The 22,139-nt window shown below is 38.2% G+C and overlaps 1 protein-coding gene across 3 annotated transcripts in view; it reads left to right on the top strand.

The window, feature by feature from the left end:
- Nucleotides 1–20,431, top strand: part of taf2 (TAF2 RNA polymerase II, TATA box binding protein (TBP)-associated factor) — a 51,493-nt gene extending 31,062 nt beyond the window's left edge. For 2 of the 3 annotated variants that reach the window (XM_007907517.2, XM_007907519.2), the window contains 7 exons: nucleotides 49–188; nucleotides 3,177–3,246; nucleotides 4,931–5,040; nucleotides 13,088–13,317; nucleotides 14,030–14,185; nucleotides 15,682–15,787; nucleotides 18,955–20,431. In XM_007907517.2, the coding sequence (XP_007905708.1) occupies nucleotides 49–188; nucleotides 3,177–3,246; nucleotides 4,931–5,040; nucleotides 13,088–13,317; nucleotides 14,030–14,185; nucleotides 15,682–15,787; nucleotides 18,955–19,220 (1,078 nt within the window). In that variant the 3' untranslated portion in view covers nucleotides 19,221–20,431. The remainder of the gene's footprint in view (nucleotides 1–48; nucleotides 189–3,176; nucleotides 3,247–4,930; nucleotides 5,041–13,087; nucleotides 13,318–14,029; nucleotides 14,186–15,681; nucleotides 15,788–18,954) is intronic. The other variant, XM_007907518.2, reaches the window with a different exon arrangement.
- Nucleotides 20,432–22,139: the final 1,708 nt, after the last annotated feature.

The raw sequence follows: 22,139 nt of genomic DNA, 5'->3' as shown, positions 1-22,139 counted from the left end.
CAATTATATAAAAAAAAGTATTCATAACATTTGTGTATTAATTTATAGTTGCCTGAAAGCTATTCGAGTGCTGCAAAAGAATGGTCATATTCCTAGTGATCCTTCACTCTTCAAATCATATGCAGAAAATGGTCACTTTGTTGATGTGCGCATTGCAGCCTTGGAAGCAGTTGTGGACTACACGCAAGGTATGGAATTCTTGTTTTCTTAAGTTAAAATTGTTGACTGTTTAATGCCTTCCAAAGCAAATATTCTTTGTAAACATTGAATAGAAAAATGCCCTACATTTGTTTACTATTTTGAATTGTCCTGTGTGATTTTATCAGCCAGTTGTAACTCAGAAATATTAGTGTGGTGGTCAATAAAGAAATACTAATCTATATTAAAAACTACATTGCCACCTTGTTTAAAGTCAGCACCTGTAATTGTATGATATTGGGATCAAAAAGACTCAAATCACAGAAATACTGGCTCATCGTGTTGGATACAAGACTTCCCACTGTAAATTACATTTTCTGCAAGGAATTCCATGTACATCATGTTGACTCGTGAGAACAACTGAGGTGGTCTCAAATTGTAGTCGAAGTTTTGCAAGTCAGCGTGACAGCTTTGTGTTCAAATGCTTTTTCAATGCGAGCGTGTTATTCGATTGTACTATTTACATACTTGTACTTCTAAAAACTTGTACATGTAGAATGCTAACAAACTGACAAATTACAATTGTATAATGCCTCTCACGTCTTGAGTACGTTCCAAGGCTCTGAACTGTCAGGGGTTTGGACCCGAGCACGGGTTTGGGACCAGGGGGATGAGGGCAGGGAGGGTCGGGATAGGAAGGTGGCCAAATGCGCGGTTGAAGAGGAGGGTCTTGAGATGTGCTTTGAAGGAGGCAAGGGAGACGAGAGGCCAGATGAAGGGATTGGGGGATGGAGTTCCAAAGGGTGGTGGCAGAAAAGCTGAAGGCCCAACCACTGATGGTGGGTGGACCAGACAAGGGACTTGGCGGAGACTGGAATCTCCTGAGCAGAGGGATGGACAGGTTGATATAGGTTAGCAGGTCACAGGGTTAGGAAGGAGCACAGCCATGGAGGGCGTTGAATTCTGTCCTCTGGGGAATAGGGAGCCAGTGGAGCAGGCAAGGGTAGGGTTGATAGGGTCACGGAGTCTGGTGTGGGAGAGGACACAAGCTACAGAGTGCTGGATGACCACCATCAGCAGTTGAGCGTTCAGCTTCTTTGCCCCCACCCTTTGGAACTCCAACCCCCGGTCCCTTTGTCTGCCCCCTCCCTTTGCCTCTTCAAAGCACATCTCAAGAATATCCTCTTTGACCTCGCATTCGGCGACCCTCCTACCCTCCCTGCCCTCCACCCCACCAGTCCAAATCCCTTGTGGAGGGAAACTTCCAGAATCTGAGTGTAATTCGCAAAACTAAAAGCTGTTCCTGAGCACTAATAAACACCTCAAGGAGTGCTCTGTTGTGTGTGATGTGCAGGAGCTGTTTATTGCCTTGTATGTTCTGGATTGCCTACTTTTATTGTTTATGAACTGCTGTAATTTTCCATTAAATATTCAACAACTAGATTCTTGTTATAAACATGGCAGTAGTGTAGCTTATGAACTAAAGCTAGCTGAAATTGTTTGGTAGTAAATCCTTGCCATATGGAAGTGGATTGCTTAGTTATTGTCCCCAGACTCTGGTGCTTTATTAAAAAAAAGCTTGCGTCTCTTGAGTTGCCTTTTCCAAACAAAACAGTTATTTATTGTATTTCTTTTTTCATTTAAGTGTGATTTTTGTTCTCCTTTCCTCACTTTTTAAGGATTGTACTCTTTATTATACAACCTTGAGAGCTTGATCATGCAACATCAAATATTTTATTGACAGGGATTCCATTCACCATTCCTCTAATTAATCCGAACAGAAACTTCCCAAGTGTTTAAAATTTAACTATGTAAGAACATATTACGTTCTTGAGGCAAGGGGTCAGGAATTATGTAATTCTTAGTTATTTAATATGTGTCCTTGCATTTTGTTTGTGTGACAGGAAATTATTAGGGAGTCAATCTACAAGCTTTTCATTTATAGTTCATGTCACGTGGAAGGAGTGTTTATTATCAGAGTAAATAAATTGCATCATTTGCCTTTAACTGTTTAGGTCATTGCTGTTGTAATAATAATGGAGACAAAAAAATGTACTGGTGTTGACATTACATTATTGCATAATCTTTGCATTTGGCATAGAGCCATATCACATCAGAAAGATGTCTCAAAGCGCTTCACACGATTTACTATGAAATGGAGTGACAGTGTATTTGTAGGCAAATGCGGCAGCATAGTTGCAAACAGCAATGTCCCACAACAGCCATGAAACAAATGACTGATTTTATTTGGGGGATTGTTGGCCAGGACGCTGGGAGACCTCCCTTCTCTAGGGAGTCTCTAAATTGTTGGAGGAGCAAGTATTGGAGCAACAATAAAATGGATAAAAGAGAGTAATTAATTTGGAAGACTAAAATTGCTTCCTCCCCATAGATTTGGACAACTAAAAGCTGCTTTTAGTTTAACTCTGAAATAAGGAAAGCAAATTTTAGTTGGGTTTTAATTGGTGTCTAAAATGGGAAATTCATAAAATGATTTGTAGTTACTCATACTTGCAAAAGTGACTGTAATGGTAATTGGAAGTGCCTCCAGCTTGAGAACTTTATCCCAACACAATCTGAAGTGTATCGTATTGGAGCAGTTCCTTGGTGATATTGGGTTACCAGTAGGAGTCAGTATTTGCATATCAGAATTGCTATTTGCAAATCTATTTGCCCGGATTGCATTTTAGACCCCAGTGTTTGTATTTCTTCCTAATACTTAGTAAGTGGTCTACATATGTAATAATTATAATCCTTGCATTTGATATAGCGCTTTTCACGTCTTCTAGACGTCCCATCTAGATCTCTGTTTGGTTTGATTACTATTAAGCTTGGTGATGGTTTTCTGAATGTTTCAGAACACAGCTGACAAAAAAAATCATCCTAATAACTTTTTGGAAAAAAATACATTTTATAGAAGCACTTGTAAAATTTTATTTCATAAAATTTTTAATTACACTAATATTTGTATTTCATAAATATAAGTAATGTTTGAATTATCTTCATGATCAAAGCTCTAACCAAATGTTTTTGCTCAGTGGACAGAAGCACTGATGAACTGCAATGGCTGCTAGATCTGGTCCAAAATGATCCTGTGCCTTATATAAGGTTAGTTTTGCTAGAACGCATTTAGTTTTTGTTATTTTAAATAGACTGTTTGGTGAGTTTGAATAAATGAATATTCGGGTCAATTTAGTGATACACTTGATATTCATCATATCGATGAAATCATATCGAATGTAAACGCATGTGATGGAACTCTCTTCTCCAAAAGGCTGTGGATGCTGGATACATTAACATTTTCAAGACTGAGGTGGAAAGATTTTTGTTACGTAGGCGTATCAACATATGTGGGGCAAAGGCGGATACTTGGAGTTATGGTACAGATCAGTGGCTCGAGGGGCTGAATGGCCTATTTCTGTTCCCAGATTTTGTCTAAATTCCAATCTGACTTTCTTATCCATATTTGCTTTTCCTTTTATATTTATTTAAACTTAAATTATAATATTTAAGAAGTTTATGCTTTACCTTTATATATTTTCTTTTAGATTCAGTTCAATCACTTCACTAACCTGTTTTCTCGTTCCTTATGGCTTTCACCATTGATATTTGAGGTTGAAGCAGTTTTAAAGAAATTGGCTTTTATTAGCTGAAAACAAACTGCAGAGGCTGTTTTTTCAGCCAATCAAAAACACAAAGACTGAACATTGGCAGGGTCAATTTAAAGACATTACTGGTCAACTCTTGACACGTAAAATGTTATGCTTAGAAGTGCTACTGATTGAGTAAATTCATGTGTAGTACCCTGACCTATTGTGCACTGACAAGTACATTTCTCTATGGTATAGTAAGGACCAGGACAATGGGTGCAACTTTAGATCCAGAGGGTATGATGATATATAATATATAGGAGATATAATTGAAAAAAATGCTACTATTCCAATCTGCTTTCCACGTAATTGCAAATAATCCTATTACTCTTCCATGGTCTTTAACACCTAACCATATTAAAACCACATACCAATTTTCCATTTTTTAGTTGATTGAGAACCATGGAATATGCCTTCTAAGAAACTGATAGCTATGGTTAAAATGAATCATTCTGACTTTGCACCCTCTCTGTAACTACATACTTTAAAAGTGTTCATTTCAATTTCAACTACAATCAGTCAGTTAAAATTACAGTCCTTTCTACAAACCATACATTTAGTTTCAGTTCTAGCTAGCAATCTGAAGAATTGGAAAGTAAAGCTTTGTCTTTATTGGCCAGAATGCTCAAAATTGTATGCAATTTCTTCAGAATTAACAGCTCTTTATAGTAGTCTGCACCTGCCTCCCTAAATCTCTGAGGAATATGTTGAAAGGAGAGTTGTTGCCAACGGTTTGTCACGTGCCTCTAAGCAGCCAGTTCAGAACAGTGTTGGTAAACCGGCAAACTATCCTCTTTGCTGAAGATATGTATTGCCTGGGAAAATAATGCGGACATAAATATGTACTCTTTCATACTTTCAAGCTAACTAATTGCTTAAATGTTACTTGCCTGTATTGTCGAAGAAAGCCAGCAAGGTAGATAAAATGAATAACCATCAGAAAAATTAATGGCTGAACTAAAATAGGTTTACTGAGTGATTTGAGTTACTTATATTTTTATTCTAAGTGTACAAATGTCCTGCAACATGTCAGGCTCATAAAATATTTGTTCCCATCTTTTAAAGGGGTAAATTGTGTGTCCGAGTGTCTATTTAGTGACTCGCATGTACTTGAAAATGGATCTTTATTTCATTCATTATAGGCATAAGGTTTTGAGCATGCTGAATAAGAATCCACCGTTTACCAAGAGTGCAGAATCTCCTCTGTGCAATGAGGCCCTGGTGGACCAGCTCTGGAAACTAATGAACTCAGGTACATATGCATAACCCACATAAAGAATATTTTGTGTGGTTAGCATTATCTGATTGTTTTCTTTATTGCAATGTTTACTCCAAATAATATTTGAAAAAATTATAGCATGGTAAGTAAAGTGAATGTAAATAAATTGCAAATTTGTACAGTGTTAAGGTGATATTTCCCTTCATTCTCAGTAGTTTAAAGTTTCTTCATTGTCCTTCATTCAGTGATCTTTTATGACAGGAAGAGGCAGAGAATGACATCTTAAAAAGCATTCTGGTGATGTCACAAGACATGGCTGAAGGCAAATTCACTTTGACTTGATTCTGAATCATGCTTTTTCTGGGAAATCATATGTATAGTAATCAGACTCATAAGGCTTTGGCTCAGAGCTGAGTTTTCATTGGAGCTGAAGGCTTGCAAATTTGTGCTATGCGAAGGATTTTGTGGAGAAAGCACAGGTTACGTTGTGGGTATGTTTTACCAGCAGTGATGTAATGTCCATTAACATCCTTGTCCACTGCAACTGAAGGCATGTACTTTGTTACAATAAACTGTTTCCAATTTCCTAAACAAATGGTCTGAGAAAAATGAAAATGGAGGTAGATAATGAAAGATGGACATGTTAGAAAAAAAAGTTGGATAGGTAGAAAAGAGTTAAAAAAAACTAGGTTAAGTTGAGATGAAGATAAGGAGAAAGAACAAGCTGTAGGTATTGATGATTTTGTTTGATAACTCTGACCAATAAAATTGGTCTTCATTTCTTTGCTGACGTTACTGTGTACAATTTGGCTGCCTCATTCACCCACAATAAAATGCACAGTCACTCCACCTTACACTATAACTTGTGAAGTGCTTTTAAGACATTGTTCTGATATAAAATCCGCTGCACTAAATGTGAATATTATTATTTTGCTAGGATGGGCAAATAATGGTCTTAACAGCATTAAGGTTGATCTTCTTAATGTATGTATGGTCTCCTGTTTTATACGGTGTTCTGCCCAGAACAACCATGCTCCTAAAATCTACGGGACACCATACCCAGTGACCGTGCATTATAATTTTTCTTTCTCAGATCAGAAAGACCCTCAAGGCTGATCTGTTCCTGCAGTACTTGCACATTTGATGGGGCTTTTTTTACTTGTAAAATATGTAACCAATCTGCTGCGTCACTAGTGCAATACCCTCTTGTGTAGAATAGTTCTCAAACAGAAATGTTCCAACCTAGTTCTAAAAATGTTCATTCTGGACAGCTGGTTGTGAAATAGTTACGTTGTTTACTCATCAACTGTGGTTCTGATGTGCTCAATAAAAATATCAGTCACTGAGGCACCATAAACTGTCTAGGTTTAGAGCTTTTAGTGTTTAATATTATGAAAGCCTTCTCCAGGTGTTTTTTCTTTCAGGGTAGTCTTTCAAATTAAAGGGTACAGTTTCTTTGAAGTCTGTTCAGTGCTTGAATGGAATACTGTATTTTGGTTTGGTTAATTCAGTAGTTTCAAACCCGTACAAAATTATAATTCAGGATTTAATGGAGAGTGGTATTTTCACTGGTTTGCTCTGTTTACTGAAGACATTTAGTTTTGCTGTTTCTTTAGTGAACAGTGAATTACTGAATGAAATCTATTTTAACATTTTCACTTCACAAAGACAGTTTTCCACCAGAAAACACTTACTGAAGTGATGCACGAAATACTGATACAGCACAATCATAGGTCAGTGGTCTTATCTACTTTTCAGATTTTCTAAGTATTTGATTATTCAGTGCAGCATTTTAGGTCCAACTTATGAGTATATCAGGTACACAAATGGCAGATCTTAGATCAAAGGTGAATGTCATGTCTAGAATATTATTTTTCAATAGTTGCTCGATTGAATTTCACTTGTTCCATGTATTGGATCTTTATACATGCAGTTCTAAGTGATTTGTTTCTTTAGTAACCATTAACATTGTAATGCAGCATTTAAAGACTAGTTGCACTTTTTTTTCCACACACAGTTGGAAGGTACAAAGTAAGGTACAAAGATGGAAAAGCAGCTGGATATGCCAGAACAAGTTAATTTGTTGGTTTTGCAAGGCCTTCATCATAGTTAAAACCCGTACTGACTTTTTTTTAATATAAAATAAATGTGAGAAACGGGCATTAAAATTTGCTGTTTGGTTTCAACCCGGTTTACACTGAACTATTCACCAGAAAAACATCAATGACGCCATCTATTACTTGCACCCGGAGTTGCAAGCTATAAAGACCTTCATAAAAGACAAATTCTTGTCAATTTTCTCATTTCACCTGCTGAGTGTGCTTGATTCCTTTTTTCTTCACAGGTTCCAGTACTTTGTCTTTAATCATTTTGTAAGCTTGTAAATGTTGGCAGGTTAATCAAATATGGATTAATCAAAAATTATAACCAAGGCCAATCCTGTCCTCAACTAACCAACCTCCAAAACTTGTATGACCAGCGAGGTTGCTGGTTAAGTATTGGGAGCAAGAACCCTGCCTGATTTTCCTCTCCCAAAATGCTGATGTAGAATATTCGGCCCTCTTTCTCCCCCCATCCTCCAGCCAGATCATTAATTAGGGAATGGCCAACTTGTGGGCTGTGACTATTCTATGCATGTGCAACGTGAGCCACGGGCCACAGGTTTGCCCTCCTTAAGCTAACTCAACAAAGACCAGGATAGAATGGGACTTCCCATTCTGTATGCTCAGATAGATATTCATTAGACAATCGGGGAGTCAGATTTAGGCCATGTGTGATGATGTAAAATGGATTAGATAATGTGGTTCAAGTAGACAAGAACACACATCTTTCAGGCCTACTGCTAGTGAGAAAAAAATCCATTAGCTGCATACAATCTTGCAAGAGTTTATGGCTTCTGTAACTTGGGTTAAATATCTCCATCAATAACTCAATATCCATCAGCAGGTGGTTCTCAGGCTCACCATTCCGTTTTAAGTGAGTTTTGTTGATATATGCAATTTCTAAAATGCACTCATTTATTTAAGCTATATTATTATTTTTTATTATTATATTAGTTAAGACACAAAATATTGAATATATAACCTTGGTGAGCAAGCATTTCTTACTTTCTGATAATTAGTCAATTTACTGACCTTGACAGTATCAGTTTATATTGCAGAAGACAAAGCTAATTATTTACCAATTCCATCATCCATTCCAATAACTATGGTACTATCTCTGTACTTGAGATACATGACGACGTGAAAGGCGCTATATCAAATGCAGGGATTATTATTATCTCTGATGCAACAAAAAGCACTTTTTTTAAAAAAAAGCAATAAACCTAAAGGGCAAACATGTTTATCCATTTTTTGGCATCAACTGAATGTACTTTAATCCAGCTGAGTACAAGTAATTAACATTGACCTATTCTTTTAAACTCTTTCAATCAGGGTTACTGCTGGAACCATAAAAGCAATGATCCAAATGATGCAATGCCTTTTAACCCAGAGAATGGAAGGATGTAGGTCTCCTGGGCACACTGAAAACTGGAGTAAGATCTAGAAATTTCAACTCATTCCCAAATTGACAGTCAAAAGTACACACTTATCCTGAATCTGGCAGTACATTTGATAGTTTGCTGTCTCAGACTGGGAGTTGAGAGCAAGATTATCTCTTGTCAGGAGCACACTTCTCTGAGATTAGATCTGTTGGCAGACCAATATGGAAGCAGACAGCATTGTCATTGAGTTTTATAATGTTAAGAGTTGATGTTATTATCATTTTACGGAATAACCCCACTTTCACAAAACTTGCCAATAATTATTTAAACAGATTATTTTTACACAAGAGTTTTAGAATATGGATTGCTTATCATAAATGTCCGTTAGATCCAAATCCATAAGTGTGTTTAAAAGAGAATTGATAACTTATTTGAGCAAATTGCAGAGTAATGGGATTGGAGGTAGATTGCTTCAATGAGGACGATACTGCAGTACTGTATGAATACGGATATGATGGCCTTTAGCCTGCTATATGCTTTATGATTCTATGACTTGGCTAATTGAACTGACTGGTACTGTTAATTATGTCTTGTCTATTATTTAATAATATGGTTTTAGGATGAATTAATGGCATTTAAAGCAGTTCAGGATTGAAATTAATACACAATCGTTTTTCTGATTCACAAATGTGACCATCTCCAGACTCATCAACAATATCAACAAAATTACATTTATATAACGCTTCTCACATCAGAAAAATGTCTCAAGGCGCTAGACAGTTAAGGATTTGCACCCAAGCTGTGGGTTGGAATCAAGAGAATTTAGCTGTAAAATTCATCAAATTAGAAAGGATTAGAATCATTATGCCACATCTATTTTATTTTGAACCTCTCACAGCCATTAATTATGTGAATAATTTGCCATTATCTATTTATATTACAATACAATAGAATGATGTGTGTGTGTATACAATATATATATCCACAATATATATATACACAATATGTACATATATATACACATGGCTAATAACTAAATGGCTGCTTCTCCACTCCTAAATGTGGTAGTGAAGTGTTATTGAAATGTTGATGAAAATCTTTAGTTGCACATATTTAGGTATCAGGTTGGTAGCACTCTTGCCTCTTGAGTCAGAAAATAAACATTGTGTCGGGATTTTGAATTGTTTAGGCTGGTACTCCACTGCAATGCTTGGGGAGCAAAGCATTGATGGAAGTGACGTCCTTGGGAAAGAGACATTAAACCGACAACACATCTGCCTGCCAGTGGATGCTAAAGATCCCATGGCACTATTTGAAAAGAGAAGGGACTTTATAATAATGCTCCTGTGGCTCCATCTTTTGAGTTTCATAATACAGGTAGGGCATATTTTAAGAAAGTAACTCACCTCAGGACAGAGGTAATAAACCCCTCAAGTTTCTCTGTGGTTGTTTGTAAAATCATTTCATCTCTTAAAGTGTTCCTGCCATGTAACACAATCCAGCCTTTGTGTTATCCTATATGTTCTGTTTCAAGTTGAAAAACTGTAGCACAAGTATTGCATCTGGGATGTATCAGTACTCCTTGATCTGTTTTGTGATTGTTCCAGCATTACTAATGCACTGTTTCACAACACTTGGCTGATTAACAAAGGCTTGCATATAAACTTTGTTTTTATAGTATCATCTTACAGTAAAAGTGGGGTATTTTTGTTTTGTTAATAATGTGTATGATTTAATGAGGTTATTGGGAGACCACTGGCAGTTTACTAAAGTCCTTGCTGTCAGATTGATTTTAATTGTTCTCTGGACTATGTTTCAGAGTACAAAAATGTATATTTCTTAAAACCACTCTGCTAATGGTTAATCCTTAAACCATCAGAATTATTAGACATTTTAAGAGGTAAAGGAAGGACTTCAGGTGTGATCTGAAGACAGGAAGGAGGAAGCGAAGCTGAGGGATTGAGGCAAGGAGATAATAGGTTTCAGTGAAAGCACGGCACCGATGGTGGAGCGGAGGGGATGAGAGATGTACAAGAGGTTGGAGCCAGCTGAGCGAAGGCGGCGGGTAGTGGAGTGGGGTATAAGCATATTGGAGAGGTAGGGTGGTGCCAGAACATGAAGTAATTTGCACACAAGTATGAGGATCTAGAAATTGATCAGTTCTGTAATAGAGAGCAAGTGGAGCCTGGTGTGGTCTGGGGTGATGGGGGCACGGAGTTCGGTGCGGGTGGGGATATGTGAGGCAGAGTTTTTGAATTGAATGGATTTTATGAATGGTGGTGCTGGGAAGACCGGTGAGGAGGACATCAGAATAACTGAGGCAGGAGTTGACGAATGCGTGAGTAATGGTTTTAGCAGTATCGGATGTGAGGTATGGTCGGAGGTGGACGATGTTACTAAGGTGAAGGAAAGTAGAACTGACCAGGGCAGGAAGGATGTGAACCTCTTGCCTAAGTTGTGCACAGGTTCAGTAAGTCTGAGGGATAGGCTGGGGAGGTTGAGGGTCAGAGCCGCAGGAGTGAAGATGTTGATGGGAGTCAAGGAATGTATCTTTCGTCTTGCTATCATTCAGCAACATTTCAGCTATAATTTGCCAAGTTCAGTACTACAGTACTACTGTGCGCAATTGGCTGCTGCATTTCGCTCACAAAATAGTCAATTCGCTTTACAGTATATCCTGTGAACCGCTTTGAGATGCCTAAACAACTTGATAAGGTACTGTATCAAATGCAAGGATTATTATTATTAGCATTATTACAGGTTTATTGAGAAATAATTTAGAGTTGATTAGCAACGCATTGTACCTATCTGCGTATGAATGGATAAGTAAAATGCACTTATTTAACAAGAATCAACCATGATCAAAGATATTATTTTTCATTAAAATGTAATTTGTTAGATCTGGAGAAGAAATTAAATGATTTGTATTTCCTGCAAAAACTTTGACTTAATATTTCCTTACTTTTTACTTTACCAGAGCTTACAGTTAAGTGTTCATATAAACTCTTAGTAGATTTTGCATTCTCTTTCATGTCAAACTTTTGACAATATATCAATTTATAAGAAATAATGATTCTTACATTTGATTTAAAGCCTTTCGTGTTACAAGGACATCTCAAAACATTTCACAGGATATAATGTAAAGTATACTGACTGTATTTTAGAAACAAAAACAAATTTAACATTAAGCCCCCCAAAAGGTTCTTAGTGCTTGCTCAGAACGATGTTATAAAACCAGAACCTCTACCTTAAGAATCTAATCTTTTTGGTCTTGGGCGTATTTAAGCTGAATAATTGAGTATACTACCCACAGCCTCCAACTTTTTCCATTAGCCCACTTCTCTCCCACATCCAGCTCTTTCCCCGATTTCCCCTCGTCTAAAATTAACTTTTGGCAGTCAGACTGCAGGTCTTGGCCCTAGCTTGCTCTATCAATAGAAGCTAACTTTGTTTTGACCAAGGAGAGCGGAGATTTCAGTCCTTGGGAACAAGTTATTGTTATGTAACAAAAAAAATGTAGAACGCAATGTGGAGCCTGAAATTTACAAATTAAAAAGCACTTGCTTCAGGGATATTAAAAAGTAATTTTAGGTAATATTTGATACCTAAAAAAGAATCAGCAAACCACTTACCTGAAGAGAGGTAGTGCTGCCACCTGCTGGTTTATGCTGACGTGACCTTAGGTCGGAATTAACCTAATCGGTGCCGCAATTTGGTTTCCACTTTGTGATAACCCACAACAGTTTAAAATGGATGGTTTTTAAGATGCTCGTACTCGCTTACAAATCATTTCATGCCCCAGCACTTGTCTACCTCACCAATCTGCTCACGCCTGTTCCATTCACTCGGTCTTGGGCCTTCTGCGAATCCCTCCACTCTACCATCGTTGGCCGTGCTTTCAGCCACTATGACTTCTGGAACTTCCTGAGTCCCTCCGCCTGCCCCACTTTGAACATACTACAGATCACATTTGCAGTCTTTACTGTTTGTCTGTGCCTCTAATCACCAGCCCTCTCTCTCGGCTGGTATCAAACTTAGGCATTGTTTTGTTAAGTACTACGAGATGCTACCCCCCCCCCCCCCGGCCCCCTTGAAGAGCTGTATGTAAATACAAGTTGCTGCTGTTGTATAATAGTTCCACAGTGAGGTGCTGGAGTGCATTGAGGCACCTTATTCTTAGCTTCGTGTTTTGTGTTAATTTGAAGGCAGCTCTGTGGGTACAGTGGGTAAATTTGTAACTTGATGGTTTTGAATCCTGATCCGTGCTGAGTTTTCTGGTCTCAGCCTGGGCTGCATGGACTGGGAGAGGAAAACCAGCCACAACTCCTGCTCCCTCTGCCGCAGCCAATACTGGTTGTACGTGTGTGTGTCAGCCAGGTGGAGAAAGTTTGGGTATGGCTGTAACACCCTCTATAATTGAGTAGCCACATTTGCATGGGATACTGGAGAGCAACCTGTGGAAACACACCCCAGCAAGAGCAGGCCAGAGAGGCAGATGCCATTGTTGAGAAAACTAGAAAAATTAATTGGAGACACCAGTTATTTTTTTAAAAATGCCTTGAAGATTATTTGAAAAATATCTATTCCCCTGTACAGGGACTTCGCATGACTGGAGACTGAGATGTGATGGTGTGGACATGTACTATACCTTGTTTGGCCTTAGCAGACCTTCTTGTCTCCCTCTGCCTGAGCTTGGCCTGGTCCTCAACCTCAAAGAAAAGAAGACTGTGCTGAACCCTATCATTATCCCTGACCCGGGAGCAAGTAATCCAGAGGCTATGGGCAATCCAAGTATTCATGGACCAATGGCTGGTTACCAGATAAGTGTAAGTAATTTAGAATAATATATAGCATTTAACTTTGCTCATGTTGGTACAAAACTTAATGAAATTTTGTATCACATTTCATTTCCATTCCAAGGTCATGTAGCAGTTTAAATGGAGCAAGCTGGATAATTCTGCCTTCTTCCTCCTCCCCCTAAAATTAATTATTCTGTTGATGCATTGCACTCCGTGTAACATTGTGATGGAGGGAAAAGCAATCTAGTTCAGATAGCCTTGGGATGTCTTCCAGTTCTTTGCCCAAGTGCCCATTTCTTCACGTGTGAGTATGGACAATAACGTTAGCAGACTGCTTAGCCATGAGAGGGAAGAATTGCATCTCAGACCAATCTTCACTGGACACAATATATAATATGCACAATTCCAACTGGCATCCCAGGAGCACATTCCCCTGCCTCCCCTCTCCCCACCCCCCCCCCCCCCCCCCCCTCCCAGATAGACTGGAAGTGCAGAAATCAACTACTATGTAGTGCTGACTCCACTGGACCAAGTACGATTGGCCCAAGTAGACTGGGGTTCAAATCTGGGATTGTGGTCTGTATGCTTCAGGATCATGCCACACAGTAAATTTATCTGGAGCCATCAGGAAAGCTTCAAACTACTTCAAATAAATGCGACTACGTCTTTGATTTAGAATAGCTGTTTCGAATCAGGTTTATAAAATCTTGTTAAAGTAAGATGCGTTTGGCTTGTCCAGGAGGAGGACCATCTTGCCAAAGATTCGATATCCAGTGGATCTGGAATTCAGCAGGGCGTAAAGAGAAAGGCTGAGACCCCACTTGGTTCCCCACTGGAACCTGGCCAGATCCTGGAGAAAGATGAAGACAACAGTAAAGTCAAACTGAAAATTAAAGTAAGGAGGCTGTGTATTTTGTTGGTTTATTTATGCAAGCTAAGAATTAACCACAATAGGAATTAACAATAATGTGTTAACTGATTTTCCTATTGTATTAATTTGTGTTATGCTTTTATGTTTTAAATTGTTTTAAATGTGTCCACTTGTTTTAAATGTGTCCACTATTGCCTCTGAATCAGAAGATTGTGGTTCAAGCCCCACATTTGAGCCCATATCAAAATACCAGGCTTGACTATGCTAATTCCCTGCTCACCGGACTTCCCAACTCTTCCCTCCACAAACTGCAGATTATTCTGAGCTCTGCAGCTCATGTCCTTTCCTGAACCAGGCTCTGTGACCTGATCACCCCCATCATCACCCGGCTCCACTTGTTCCCCATCCCTCAGAGGATCGAGCTTAAGATCCTCAGCCTCACTTTTAAAACCCTCTACCTCTGTGACCTACTAAAACCTTGCTAACCTGCCCACTCCCTCAGCTTGGCGGGCACTGGCCTCCTTCATGTCCCGCCATCCTGCCTGCCCCGCCAATGGCCATCGAGCCTTCAGTCTTTCTGCCCCTACACTCTGGAATACCATCATGGAGTCCTTTTCCTTCACCTGGCTTCCTTCATGGTCAGACTCTAGACCATCCTCTTTGACTGTGCCTTTGATCATCCTCCCATCCCCTCTTGCCCTCCACCCCTCTTGATTCCAACCCAGATCTCGGTTGTTTGAATTGCTTCACAAAATTGATTGGCAAACCCTTGACTGTCCAGCAGCTTGGGACATCTTCCTGGGGTGAAAGGTGCTATATAACTGCAATTTGTTGTTGTTGTTATTGAACTTGACACTGGGACTGTGCTGCATTGTTGGAGGGACTTTGGATGATCTGTCTATTCAGGTGGGAGCTAAAGATCCCTTGGCACTATTCAAAAAGGGAATGGAAGTCCTCCTAGTTTCCTGGCCATCAATGCCCCAGAGAAAATTGGTTATTCACTTTGTAGCTGTTTTTGTGATATTGTTGTGCGCAACTTGGCTGATGTGTTTGCCTACAAGTACACAGTTTACAAAAACACATTTTACTGTAAGTTCTGTGAAGCAATTCAACAATGATAGGAGGCAACAACAACAACTTGTATTTATGTAGTGCTCTTCAAGTAGGATTGCGTCTCGAAGCACTTTACAGTGGTGGGGACTGATGTCGAGCAGGGGAGAGGGAGGAAGTGGGAAGGTGATCATAGGTGTGATCAAAGAAGTATGTTTTAATGCAGCACTTGAAAATCGATAAGTGCTCCGAGATGCCATCCAGGGCGTAGGGCGCTATATAAATGCAAGTCATTGCTGTTAGTAGAGGGGGGCAAGCCAGAGAGTAGAGGGCGGAATTTCCAGAGCTACTATTCCAATTACAGAGATTATTTATTATTATTAATTGATTGGTACTAATACCTGATGATGCTTGCTCCTTATGAAATACAAGTCGTGCTACAATATATTTTGCGCTTATTTTATTTTCAGTTTTCTAATTCTCAGGAAGATGAGGAGATTGATATGGAATCTGTTCATGATAGCCAAGCTTTTATTTACCACCACTTGAACATTCTTGAGCGTCCATCCACTCCAGGTAAGAAGAATCTAAACAAATTGGTCCACAAAGCATGTATAAAAAGACAAAGTAGAACACAACAGATTGCAGTATGATGCTGTTTGTAAGAATAAACATCCATACTGCTGCTGTATATGTATATGCTAAGTACAGTTTTATATGTGTGTGTGTGTGTGTGTGTGTGTATATATAATATATATGGTTTGTTTATGTGACTTATTACTGCTTTGGTGAAGAGTGGATTTATTTATGAAAACTAATTCATAAATCAACTTTTCTGCTTTTCTTTTTAACCCCTTTATATATACCTTAGTTCATACTTGTGATCTGATTTTCTGATCATGCATTTTAGCCTTGAGATTTGCGACTCTTGTGATTCATTTGCTAATTTTAAACCACAGAATGCTGCAGAGAACTTTTCACTAACTTAACCAGTCCATAAAATTGTTTACAAACAATTTTACAACGTATGCTTTCCTGAGCAGCTCTCTACTTACAGAGGAAAAAACATGCAGAACTATTATATCTGGTTCTAAATATACCTGAACTTCAATCACTGACAAACAAGCTTCCTCAGTTGCTCTGTTGGGGAGCTACTGTCCAGGCTGTCACAAAAATGCCCATTTGAGCAAAAGATAGTTGGCTGCCTGCCTTTGGAACTATACTTAAGCCTGATTCAGTGCTTTTGGGAAGAAATTAGATGAAATAACACATTGGCATACTTTATAGCTAGGCGTCAATGTTTGAAGCAAACTATGCTTCATTCTATAAATTACAGTTTGACCCTGTGAGAGTTTGAAACGAACAGCTGCAACTAGGAATAATGCATATTATTAAAGTGCAACTCAGTAAAAAGTAAGCTGCCTGACAATTCTTTGGTTCACTTAGTTTCTATTTAATTCAGAATATGCACCTTGAGTTTCTACAATTATAAGATCCAAAATGATGCTGGAAACAAATCAGCTTAATTCCATTAATGGCACTTTTTCTACTGTGTCAGAAGGTTGTAAATTCAAGCCCTATGTTGGTTCTTTACATACCAGTGTTGTACAGGTTGATGGCTGAGATGTTAAACATGAGATGTTAAACTGAGGTTCAAACTGAGGGCCTTGTGATACTATTCAAAGGGAAAAGGTAGTTTCCCTTGACCTCCTGGCCAGCAACCTTTCAATAACCATAACTTGCATATATATAGCGCCACTCATGCAGGTTGGCATCCCAGTGCGCTTGAAAGTGGCAGAGTAAGACACCAAGCTTAGGGAGATGACCGTAGGCCGTCGAAGAGGAAAGTCTTCAGGTACAATCTGAAGGAGGGGAAGGAAGTGGCAAGGCGGAGGGATAGAGGATGAGTGTTTCAGAGCTTTGGAGCATAATGACTTAAAGTGTGGCCACCGATGGTGGAATGGAGAGTATGAGGGACATGCAGGAGGCTGGAGCTAGTGGGTTGGGGAGTAAGCCAGTAACGAGGTACCAGGGCATGAAAACTAGTGTGAGGATCTTGAAATCGATTCGTTCAGTGATAGGGAGTCAGTGGAGCCTGGCTGGAACTGGTGTGATGGTGCTACGGAGTTTAGTGCGGCTGAGTATACTGCAGCAGAGTTTTGGATCAGCTGGATCTCGTGGATGATTGGAGCTGGGGAGACCAGCGAGAAGGGATTTGAAAAGTAGAGTCGGGAGATGACGAACGCATGGCCAAGTGTTTCGGCTGCATCTGGCGTAAGGTAATGTGGCGAAGGTGGTCCTGGTCAGGGACTGGATGTGGTGTCGGAAGGACAGCTGTGGGTTGAATCTGACGCCTGGTTCGTTTACTTTGTGATAGTTGTGGGATCTTATTCTCCACAGAATAACTGCCATGCTTGTCAGCAGTTCCCGGTAAAATTCTTTGAGACTTTTCAAAATTATTGTTACTATATTAATTGGAAAGATTATGATTTTAAGGGACTGATGGGAATTTACTTTGGGCTTTTTTTTAAATGGACTAGTACTTATGCACAAGATCGCAGCTAAAGAGACACTTAGTGATGTCATACTACTGATAAAAAACTGGTTCTCCTATTTTCTCTTTCTAAGCACTAATTGACACTTTCATATTTCATGCAGAGAGACTCTTTTATGACAGGTGGAGAAAGTAATTTGGCAAAGTCTCCAATAGATGGTTTTGTTTTGCTTTGTCTGAAAGCATTGTTTGCACAACTAGGCATCTTGCCAGCATCTCCCGTCACGTTATAAGATGTCACATTACATTCCTGCAATACTAACTGCATAATAGTTTGTATACTGCTGTGAAGATCATAACTGCAGTTCATTAGGGTATGCAATTCCAGATATTCTGAAAATACAGTCATCACTACGTGCTCATTCTAGTGCCAGGTCTTTGATGGTTCACACAGCAGCTATTATAGACACCCAGTTAAATCCAGCATCCAGAAAGATGCCTGGAAAGCCAAACATTTTATGAGGCAGTTAATGGCAATTTGAGATTTCAATCTTGTTAACATGAATTTGCAATATCCATTCCATTTGTAGATTTTTTTGTGTACTTATATTTTTACGTGTTAAAATGCCTGTTCTTATTTCTGCTGAAAATCTATATTTTGTGATGAATTGGCATAATTTCATTTATTTGAATAATGCGTTCCGAAGTTTTCTGCCATCACATATTTTATAGATATGTCATTAGTTTGAACAAAATATTTTATTGCTAGGTTATATTTGTATTAAATTAATAAAATAACAACTCTTCATTCAGTATTTAGAAAGTTGCATCTGTGAGTAATTTCATTGTATAATTGGAGTAGGATAGGTTGACTTTTAACTAGCTAAATGCAGATGAAAAAAGAATAAAACACCCTAACCCTAAGAGATACTTTAAAAAAGGGCAAAATGAATAAGTATGAATATTTGCATTTGTGACATATTGAGGATATCTCAAGTTCTCTCTCTTAAAACCAATTACATTAAATTATAACACAATTATTAAAGTTCTCTTTTTTAAATACATGTTTTTGTTCAAATGGCAGCAAAGGGTTCTTAATCATAATTCTTTTGTATCCATTGATTTTCTTTTTTTTAAAGTATCGATGGGTTGAGCCATCTCAATAAAACTCAATTAATGCTTACTGCTGATAGATAGAAATGAAAGAGAATGAAACTTCTATTAATACAAATGTTTATTATTTACACAGGCAAAGAAACGGCAGCCACAGAACCATCTATTATCTCATTACCAACTGTCCCACTTCCTTCACTGGTTAAAGATTCTAGCTCATCTAAGCATGGCGAGCACCACCATCACCACCATCATGAACACAAGAAAAAGAAGAAGAAACATAAACATAAGCACAAGCATAAACATAAACATGAAGGAAAAGACAAAGAAAAGGACCTATTTGCATTTGTTAGCAGCCCAGCGAGTGGACGGTCTCCAAACTCTCCTTCAATTTCGGACTAAAATGAATGGTGAACTGCCTCAGGAGGCCGATATAGCAACAGTTTTCAAATGAGGTGCACTGGAAATACTACTCAGCAAAATGATCCCTCCTTCCTGAAATCATTATCGTTTACAGTGCAAGAAACCAGAACTGTATTCATTACTAGGGTATAATCTATGTATACAAACTGACTGAAACTTGGTTCACTCATTCCATGTGTTCAGCTGACCTAAATTGGCAGCTTGTTGTTTTTCTGACAAAACAAACACTCCTGTTTTTCGAGATTGGTTTATACTTTGGTTATATATTCCTGCATTATTCTTCTGCAGAAACGTCTTTCCAATAGATCCAAGCTGATCTAAGAGCAATTAGACTGTTAGGATAAGTGAACATTTATGGTCATCAATAAATTAAACATCTTGCAATGCAATTTCATTTACATTGCTGTTAAAACTGAAACACAACTGCAGTTTTTGTGCAGTTTTAATGATGGGAGTGTTTGGATCTGTCTGTTGCAGTTCCAAACGTGTTGTTTCGAACGAAAAATGGTTCGCTTTAAAACCTTGTAACATACAGTGAACAATAACTCAGTATTTACCAAGCAGTATGTACACAGTAATTCTTTGTCACAGTCCACTGGGATTACAAAATAAAATTGTGACTCAGTTGAAGGATGTTTTAATTTAAAAAAAACCAACAGGTTTCTGTGAGCTTGTGCTGATTTGGCTGGCAGTAGTATTTGCCTTCAAATTTAACGTATGATACCCTGTCATCTAATTATGGCATTGATTATTTTACTTCCACCAAAGCTCATGGCACAAGGCATTTTTAACAAAAATGTGATTGTATTGCATTTCATCTGATTTTATTAGAACATTTTTGGATCTCTGTAAATAGATAACAACATTTTCCATTTTTAGTTTTTTGACTATTGTAGCCGATGATGGAATAATTGCTTGCATTTTTATACTGGTTTTGTGCAACAGAGTGCTTACTGATTTTGTTTGTAGATTTACTGTGTGCATACAACATACTATGAATCACTGAATTTGCTGCAACAGTCCATCTCAGCACCAAAAACATTTTCCACATAGGTCCAAGCAAGGTAGACAATTTTTTTAAACATTTTTTTATATAAAACTATGTACTGAACTTTGTAATCATTTGATTCTATGGTGAAATCCTGACAATGTTAATAAATGATTGCTTTAGCAAATATAACTTTTAAAAATATTAATACTTTTATTTCAAATCCTGCATAATTATCACAAAAAAATTAATTTGAGAAGTTCAACAATTCTTTAGCTGTAGATTGAGTTCTGGTTTGTACCTCTAAATATACAGCACCTATAGAAATAGCCAGTTAATTGTTTATATTTAAATTATTTAAACAATTGTGGTCTTAAAAAAAGGTATTAACAATCTGATACGCGACAACGATACCATATGTTTTTAAGTGAGAATATCAGCTGCAATAGTTAATGAAGAAAAAACAGTGGATTTAATGTATGAATACAAAATGACTAAGACTCCTTTTGGGATTAATCATATAATACACAAATTCAGCAGGGATTAAAATTTAGATGGAGTTTGTCCTTTACAGATTGTGAACAAGTCCTCAAGAGCTGGTATTCATTCCCTTCGAGTCTGAGGTTGTGGAAGTACGATAATTAACTGTTGGATCTTCAGGTCTCCACACTTTACACAATAATTAATTAATGTGGGAATTTACTGTGAGCAGCAGCCTCTATTCAAATAAACAGAGGGCCGCATTTATCTGAAAATGACTTATGCAAGGTTACGAGTTCAATGAAACAGCTGGACCTCCCAGCATGTTCTCGATGTATAATTTCATCCTAAGGAAAATTAGCTGAATTGATATAGTCTAACACAGTACAAGGCTGTAACTATGTAATCAACAACTGAATTATCCTAACAGAGGTGCTTCCTGAACTGGGTAAATGTCTTCCACTTTGATAACACTGAGAATCTCTCAGGATTATTCTATTTTGTTCCAATTAGTTACCAGTCAATTGGCCAATAAAGCGTTAAACATGATCAATATCATAGAATTATACAACACAGAAGGAGGCCATTTGGCCCACGTTGTCTGTGCCAGCTCTTTTAAAAGAGCTACCCAAATCAATCCCACTCCCCTGCTCTCCCCATAGCCCTGCAAACTTGTCCTCTTCAAATAATTATCTCCTACTCTTAAAAGTTGTTATGGGATCAGCTTCCACCACCCTTTCAGGCAATGCATTCCAGATCCAAACAACTCACTGTGTGAAAAAATTGGAATATGACTTTCCTACCATGTCTGAAATTGGGGTAGTATGTACTAATTTGACGAAAAGCTTTCCAAATCTAATAGCAATCCAATAGTTATAGCAGAGCTATAACCCAACACTCATCCAATCTCTTTTCCAGAATATATCATTGATTTTCATTCTCATTTGCTAGCCTGAAAAGGATATATTGGGTTGTGTATTTAGGAGCATTTTAAGTTCTTTTGTTAAACCGGGATGTGGACTTTGACTTTATTTGATGCTGCAAACCTTTGTGAAGTCCACAAATGGCAAGTTGCTGAATTTAGAATCGCTTTGAAGTTTAAGCTTCAGGGATAGTTCTGGAGAGAACTTAGGACACGGACAGTACTTTATCTTACACTCTGCCAGATTCAACATAAAACACCCTGTATCTGAGAAAATTACTATAAAGCCATAGAAGGGTAAACGTGGGACTGTTAGCTGTTTGAAGTGATAATTGCCTTGTGTGATAACTTTTACCATTGCTGATTGCCACAAGGACAGAATTTGTGATGGTTTTGTTTTGTTTGTCAGCCTGGCTCAGTGGTAGCACTCTCACCTCTGAGTCACAAGGTTATGGGTTCAAGCTCCATGTCAGGATGTGGAATCACACAGCCTAAGCTGACACTCCAG

The sequence above is a fragment of the Callorhinchus milii genome, unplaced genomic scaffold (genome assembly GCF_018977255.1).
Source record: "Callorhinchus milii isolate IMCB2004 unplaced genomic scaffold, IMCB_Cmil_1.0 Scaffold2, whole genome shotgun sequence".
NCBI classification, from domain to species: domain Eukaryota; kingdom Metazoa; phylum Chordata; class Chondrichthyes; order Chimaeriformes; family Callorhinchidae; genus Callorhinchus; species Callorhinchus milii.
The sequence above is the reverse complement of the archived record's forward strand: the minus strand, read 5'-3'. Positions and strand labels throughout refer to the sequence as shown.